The sequence below is a fragment of the Sesamum indicum genome, linkage group LG11 (assembly GCF_026168435.1).
Source record: "Sesamum indicum cultivar Baizhima isolate 11 linkage group LG11, ASM2616843v1, whole genome shotgun sequence".
Classification (NCBI taxonomy): domain Eukaryota; kingdom Viridiplantae; phylum Streptophyta; class Magnoliopsida; order Lamiales; family Pedaliaceae; genus Sesamum; species Sesamum indicum.
Genome location: NC_142667.1, coordinates 10,833,913 through 10,842,364, shown reverse-complemented (window position 1 = coordinate 10,842,364; position 8,452 = coordinate 10,833,913). Strand labels below are relative to the sequence as shown.

Here is an 8,452-nt window from a genome sequence, read left to right as displayed (position 1 = left end):
ACCTGCAACTATGTAAAGAATAAGAATAATTCATGATGTGAACCAATTGGTGTCCAATTACACGAGATATTGTTTGCTCTAGGTTTCTAAGAGCTTCACGGTTTGTTCTGAAAAGACCCTTGCTAGGGAAGAAAAGCCATAGGGCTTATAAGTCATTCAAACTCCTCGTCTGCAATCAATATGCAACGTTTGCCTATATCATCAGTGTACAACTACAAGAGTTCAAATGTGGGATAAACAAAAGATCGGAGATTATCAGAATTGAGGACAGTTATGATCCTCTTCTCTGCTTCATTCCATGCATCCAATTCATGGAATCCCAAGAGGCAATGAGGCAATAAGGCAAGTGGCTGGCACTATTTGGCCAACTCTGTTGCAACATAGAGTTGTGCTGCAATTCTGATGATTGTAAAAATTCGATACCATCATCAAACCGTGGAGTGATTGTAAAACTGATATCCTTTTTAAGTCCAGCACGTACCACACATCTATCAAGTGGGTAATCCCAGAACCTAACTGGAAGAAGAAACATGGACATTGTTTCCAATCTTCAAAATTTGATACTCCAGAGTTCGCCACATAAGAAAACCTAAATTCTCCATGCTGTACTAACCAACCTGAGAATTTCTACCTTCCCTGTTGATGAAGGGAAGATCCAATTTTAACATCAGGATCAAACTTAGCTGCAAATGCCAATGTCGATTGAACAGCTTTCTGCACCGAGCTTGGTGAATTTGCCAAGAGCGATGTCTTGAAAGGGCTAAATAAATCTACATTCTCCCCACCTGTTGATCGATCCCACGACCCACCAAAGGAAAGGAAACGCTTTTTAGTCGAGTCCTGAATCATACTTGGTGTACTTGGTCCCTCTTTAACCAATGAAAATGCAGTGTCAAAATGAACACCAAGAGGAGTACCATTAATCTCTTCAGGCAGCCCCCGTGCTAGACTGTTAGCATTTTGGTTCATCTGCTGATTGACTTTAAGAGTTCGGACACTCGCTGGCAATGACCAGGTCAGTTTATCTTTAACCATATCATCTATGACAGATTTTCCAGTTTCATTTTTACGATTCGCAATAAAGTCAGGGAGTGCCTTACTACTGGAATCATCAGCGCGAGGTTGGGCAAAGGAGAGAAAATTTATTCCCCGTGGTTTCCGTGGAGCTAACCCCTCAAAAATCTCATTCGTCTTGTTAAAGCTACCTGGCACTTTAAGAATTGTATTAGAAGCAGCATCCACGCCATCACTTCTTTTTACACAGGATCCATCCTGTTTGTGCTTACTGGTGTCACCAAGTCGCATCCCCCCATTCAAAAGGAAGCTAACTCCTTTGGGTGCCTGCCCAGCAGGCCTTGGAACAGGTTTTGGTGCGAGCAGTTCTGCACTCTTACCAGAGGAGTCCTCAACAGAGCAGAATTTGGCATCAATCTTCTGACCAGAGGTATCTGTATGCTTGCTAGAGTTTGAATTATTCAGTGGGGATGGGAACTTAACTTCAGGCTTGGTCATCTTTGATATTGCAACTGATCCTCCCTTGTCAGGCACTATATGATGTGCAGATGTCAACTCAGATTTTGATACATTAGGTGCCATAGAGAAACTCTGTTTGGCCGGAATCTGAATATTAAAAGAATGATGAGCACAATTCAGTTACCATATTGTGTACGAACTATAAAGATTGTAGCAGGTGACAATACTTTTCAACAGTTAGAAATCATAGAACAAAACATTACCTCATGTGAAAACAAACAGTCAGAGCCTCTACTGCAGAAACCATTAGAAGCATAATTGTTGCATGGGTACTTAGAGAGTTGATGGTCAAATGGACAGTCATCTCCTTTCATGCAAGAGTGACGAGCAAAATGACCGCATGGCTACAAAACAATTAGATAAGCAGTTACCAAAGCTGTAAACCATGAATCCTCGAATCAACATAATTTAGATGAGGCTACCCATGAGAAGTACCAAATTCTAAATCATGCAAAAATTGACAAAAAGACCATCAGGGTTCCAATTTTATTTGTTCAATAAGTTTTAGAGTCACATGTATATTCCTAAGCAACAGTATAAATTAGGAAGGATACCACAAACTGTTATGTAGAATGGCATGATGGGAGCATCTAGCATAAAAATTTAAAATGACATTCTTTCTCTGCATAGAGAGTAAAATGAACGATAACAAGTATCAATTTGATAAGTAAAAGACGATCGGTATGATAAAAAAAATAGCCTGGATCTCTTTCCTTCCAAACCCTTTTCGCTCCACCCATGAGTAGTGCTACCCCTCCTCTTTTTTCTCTTTCTGGGGGGGGGGGGGGCGGGGGGGTTTGGCCCCCAGGAGAGGGTATATAGAAAATAAATCAGTATTAGTTGATGGATAGATGTCATTTGAGTCACATAAAATGCATTCTTTTAAATAGCAGTGAAGTGCTTCAGTTCAAGAAAAACAACAATAGCCCCAACAGACCACCAATCAAAATTCTCTTCATGATATTAAAGTGCTTTAATAGTTTCTCTGATGCAAGAGAAAGAATGAAAGTCCCACTTCCAAAGCACAGTTAGAGTGTATTTTATGAATTTCTTAGTATGATGGTCAATATAGTAGGCAAAAAGTTAATTGCATTAGAAACAATCCCTATCATACAAGAGAAAAGTAGGATTGGTGTCATGTATGTCCAAACAATGAAGTCAGTTAGTCCATACAGCAAGAAGGATATATCTTGAAATAAACAACTTGCAGGAGCATTCTGTATGTATGTGATCTATAATAATGTTTCTTCCATTAAACTTTGAGTGTATTTGAGAAGGGGATCTTGTATATGAACTTGTTCAAAGGATTAAGGCTGGTGCAATTAAGTAGAGCGCCTTTACTGTCTTATTTCATCATTGAATATTTGAATTCCTCTTAAACTTAAAGGGAATCATTGAGGCAAATGGTATCCACATAACTAAAAAAGCTGACTTGAAAAGACAGAGTTGATATGCACTAAAATGATGTAAAGACAATCAAAAACAAATTTGCATGCCTTACTTCGAAATATATATGTTAGCAATAATGTAGAACTTGCTTAAGCATACCTTAGACTTTGTCAAGGGAACTGTATCATGGGAGAATTTGCACTTATCACCCTGTATAAACAAAAATAAATGTAAGATCGGTTTCCAGCACTATGCGTGTGTGATTCTCATTTCTTCGTATGGGGAACAATAGAAGATTGCATCAAAGCAACTAACACATGAAGCAAACATAGTAAAACGGATAATATCATAGTTCAAGATCTCACACAACCTCATGGCATCTCCCCTGTAGATAGTGGCGGCAATAAGCTTTTGTCTTTGGCTTCAAAACTGGTTGCAGCTTTAATCTTTTGACACCAAGTTTTCTGTTCTTTTCTGCTCGTTTAATTCTTTCTTTTTTCTGCAAAATAACATTGAGTAACCAAAATGAAGTTAGAGAAACCACAGATGATAGATATAATATATGCAATATAACAAATTATCTTCTCTAATAAAGACACGCCAGTGGAAAAGTATAACACCAACACTCATAGTTAACTTAATCGATAATAAAAGAGATCATATAAGATAAAATTTACTCCTCCAGTAGATTTTTGCAACATTACCTTTTTCTTAGCTCTTCTTTCCTTGGTCAAAGGACCATGCTTCCTTTTCTTTTTGCTGGCACTGCCGTCCTGCATAAAGTGTGGCATCAGGTTCTACTAGTTATGAAGGCAGCATATACTTTGAAACTCTGGTAAAAGTAGAGTTCGTAAACTCCAAATCTTAGAATACTTTAATTACTCGAAAACAAGCATATTTCAACTAAAAATAGCTTATTATATTTGACATCCAAAAAAGTTGAAGAAAAGTGCATCAATTATCTTTTTCCTTAGCTCCTGCCATGCTTATGGCCACGCCGCCACTGGGAACATTATGGTACATATGATATCAGGTACAGGTGCCTTTACAAAGACCAAACAAATTTAATTGAATACTACCGCCAGCCATTTTGCCCCCCGCCCCTCCCCACGCCAAAAGAAAGAAACATGCCCTTCACATTTCTGGATGTCAAATCAAAACTGTTGGATCTAAAAGGTCAAAATTTCTGGAACAATCTTTTTACTCATAAGAGAAGAAAAGAATTGATGAAAAACAAAATTTGCTCGAAATTTAAATTTCAACTGCAGCAAGGAGGGAAATCACATCCAGAACTTAATCATCTGAAAATACATAAATGTTCAAATTCCCAAAATGATGCATTTCTTATAATCGGACTAACTAGAGGTCATGAATTTCAACACTAAGTAGATTTAGACACATACATAAGGATTCAACAAAATTCAAATGATTTTGGTATACTATTCATGGCAAAGAAAAGAGATCAAAATTATATAATACCAATTATTTAGCAATGAGATCAAAAGCAATATTAACCTAACTATGATGCAGCTTGTGATGAGCGCAGACATAATCCTGTTGCAATGACAATGGTTTTATAATAGCCCACAAATAAAGAATAGTCATACACACATTTATACCTTTTCAGTGGCAGCAGATGTTCGATTTTCAGCAGCATTCTCTTCTACATTTCTGCCACATGGAGTTGGATTTTCAGAAGGTGTTACAGAACCACTTCTTTGAGTCTTCATATTATTATCATTAAAGACACTCTGAGAATGACAATCCTGCATCTTCCCAGCACTTGTTCTGCTTTCCACCTCCCTACAATTACTGTCACTACTCACTAAGTTGACGAGTAAGGGATCAGACATTTCGTGCCGCCCACGCTTTCTATCTCCATAATTACAAATGAATTCTTCTTTATCAAAAGAATCCTTAGAACCATGGACCATTTCTGTAGTTCTCTCTCCCAGTGATACTGCATTTTCGGATAAGGCATCTAGTGATGCATCAGCAATACCAGCCTCCCCAGAGATCTCCCCTTCTTCAATCTCTGCATCATCATTTATATGACAAGGCGACTCCACCACACCTGAATTATATATGAGATTCTCCAGTTCCATCTCCTTTAGCTTCAAATCATGCTCAGCTTCTTTACTTATGTTCTCCTCCATAGTAACATTCTCTTGGTGGTCCTCTCCCACTTTTGATGATTCAATGGCCATATCCATGCCAAAGCAACCATCAAGAACTTCAGAAAAATCCTGAATAGAGAAGTCCTGGTCCACTTCAAGCTGTTCCAATGTGACAATATCGCGAAAACTGTTCCCATTATCTTGATCCTCGGTGGTCCAAATAGCAGAATCACTTGTCTGGTTTTCAACCACCACGAAGTCCCCCATGTTATTTCTATTTTCCGGAATGACTTCTTGCACGCAATCTGTTATCAATCTTGTGTGATCCAAATCTGGTAGTGCTTCTTGTTTACCATCAAAGCCTCCATCCTTAAAACCAACATGTTCTTTATTCTTACCAACAGAAGCTCCTTGAGCTAATGGATCCTTGGACTCCTCGCTACTAGGAATCAGGACTAACACATCAATTGGATTCACCTCTTGACAGGCTATTGATCTGTTTTCTTCACTTACTCGTCTTGATTCCACATCACCAGTATCAACTTCACCAAAGGCCAAAAAATTTAATCACACCGTTAAAAAGTTAATGCAGCATTACAAGTCCAGTTATGCACAGATAAATCACAAACCTTACTTTAATATATAGGTGAATAACAAAAATTCACAAAAATCAGAAAATCACAAAACCGTAGCAACTAAATTTATTTCATTCAGCAAGCCAAGCAAATTCTTATTTATCACAATCTCCACTCCATTGAAACGAGAAAAGCCGACATGAGAATCACATTTAGACTACTGCTCTTCTAACTTCAACTTCTATCTATCGAATTATAACAAATGGATATGAACAAATAAACTAAGACCCGCAAACCAAAAACGAGTTTTCTGTAATACCTTGTGTTTGATGCTGGTGGAAGTTGGTACGGCAGTGAGAGAGAATTTCGATAAGAGTGCAGTAAGTACGGCTGCGGAGTGGCCGGCGGCGGTGCGGAGGGAAAGAAAATGTGGCTTCTGATGGATTCCGGGTTAAGGTTTGCAGTTGCGACGAGTCGTCCATTAAAACGGTACCGTTGGCGTTCGAGCTCTGGTGTTGAGCAGGAAGGCGGGCGGTTAAGGGTTCTGAAATTCCCAACTCTGGAGAATTTATTGGTTTCGCGGACAATAAAACACACCGTATGCCAATTATGAATTATTTATAATTACAACAAATTCGTATGGAATTTGACATAATTACTAATACATCTTCATTGTTAGAAAAATTATAAATATTACTGATATTTGATGAAAATATATAATTTTTGGTTGGAGATCTAGAATTTTCAATTTTCCCTTATTGTATTTTTTAAAAAAAAATTGACGATGCGGATAAAAAAAATTTAAAAATTATAAAAATATAATATACTTAATACAGAAAAATTTTCAAATAATTTTTGAATAAGTAAAATTATAATTCATAATCCATAAAGACATTTTGATAAATTCACCATAAAAAGTGGATGAAAATCTAACATAAACTAATGGATTGGGCTAATTGTTAGACGAGCGTTAAAATCAAGAAATATTGATAATTTTTAACAAAAAGTATTTATAATTATACCAAACTTTAAAAAAGCGCATTATAATTTACCCTTACTTCTAAGAGTAAATAAAAAGAATTATCTGCATCCTCCTTCCACAGTTTTTGATTTTTTTGCATTCACTTTCTTTGATGTTTCAATATTTGATAAAAACCTCCCCTTTTTATATTGAATTTTACTTAAATATTAAATATCTCTAACCTAATTTATATAAAAAAGTAATATATTATTTTTAAAAAATGATCTATAATTGATTCTTATAAAAATTGAAAAAAATGGGTAAAGATAAATTTCATTAAAAAAAATGTCAGGTAGCAAATTGGGTATGGTGTGTACCAACTTGAACCCACAAAAACTATCCTAAAAATATTTTTTTTCTTTATTTCTTTTTATTAATGTAATGTACTGTTTTTCTTATATTTTGCTTTTATTTATCATATATTTTTAAGCATGAAAGATTATTTACTAGATGCACGCATGAAGACATGCCAGAACGGCTAATACTATAAATCTATACTAATATAAAAAGAAAAATCCCTCCATACTCACAAACGACGGTTAATGACACCACCACATTAATATTTTTGTGAAGTCAAAAATGCCCTTCATGATAAAATAACTCACTTATTCAACTTTTCAAAATTTATATTAATTGATGAAACATTATTTCTTTCTTCCTCTCTTTTTGTATTAATATAATGTACTGCTTTATATATTTTACTCTTATTTATTATATACTTTATAGTGTAAAAAATTATTTATTTTTATGCACATAGAAACGACGTACGACAACAACTAATACATGAAAAAGAAAATCCCATTTTCACTCATAAATAGCGGTTATTTATACCGCGATACTAATTTTTAAAATTACCAAAAATGTCTTTATGTATTTTCAACCACCCCACTCAAATTCTTCCTTTTAATCTATATATCTATACTAATATGAAAATTTCACTCACAAATGATAATTTGTAAAACAACGATACCAAATTTTTGTGTTTATAATATTGCTAAATTAGTCTATTTTTCTTTCTTTCTTTCTTTATGTCTTTCTTTCTTTTTTAAATGTAAGGTATTGGTTTGTATACTTCATTCTTATTTATATTTTAAAGTATATATATTATTTATTATATGCACGCAGAAACAACCTGTCATAACGGCTAGTATATATATTTAATTTAAATAGAATTATATTAAGATAATACTCGATTTTGGGAAACAAACATTTTTTACATTCACTTGATAAATATCCAAACGATTGACAGTTTCTTGATGTGCTCAATACTAGTTATCGGCATGCACGGATCGGTATTACACATTTGGTCCCATAACTTAGAAGGATCGACACATTTAATCCCATATTTTTTTGAGATTACACATTTAGTCCCACATTTCCCTCCAAAGAGTCCTTTTAACGTGCATGTGTCGTTAGTTTTTTGACAAAAAATATAATTTGGGACCAAATTTGTCAAAAAAATCCCACTAAATATGCAATCTTAGAAAGAGTGAGATTAAATGTGTCGACCCCCAACCTATGAGATCGAATGTGTAATATTTTATATTTTAATGGCTATGAACTAAAAATCGCGGTAAATAACTACTATAAATCATGGTTAGATAAAACCAATACAAAAACTAAACTTATTTACTATAACAACAATATTTGTCATGACTCTTACCATGGTAAGTATTTTAGCCACACTTACAACAACCATGGGCAATAATGTTGCATAACTGTAGTTAATAATTATTTACTACAACTATTTTTTTTAATCATTAACTGTTATGGCACGTCATTCCTATGTGCATATAATAAATCTTTCACGCTTTAAA

General features: G+C 35.0%; 1 protein-coding gene across 1 annotated transcript; it reads right to left on the bottom strand.

The window, feature by feature from the left end:
• EMB1789 (CCCH-type zinc finger family protein) lies at positions 1-6,190 on the bottom strand. Its single transcript, XM_011095449.3, has 7 exons — positions 5,934-6,190; positions 4,542-5,581; positions 3,627-3,695; positions 3,293-3,421; positions 3,082-3,132; positions 1,737-1,877; positions 1-1,620 (listed from the first exon to the last, which is right to left on the bottom strand). Exons 1-7 carry the CDS (start codon positions 6,094-6,096, stop codon positions 628-630), a joined length of 2,586 nt encoding a protein of 861 aa, XP_011093751.1. The 5' UTR covers positions 6,097-6,190; the 3' UTR covers positions 1-627.
• Between the last annotated feature and the right edge of the window lie 2,262 nt (positions 6,191-8,452).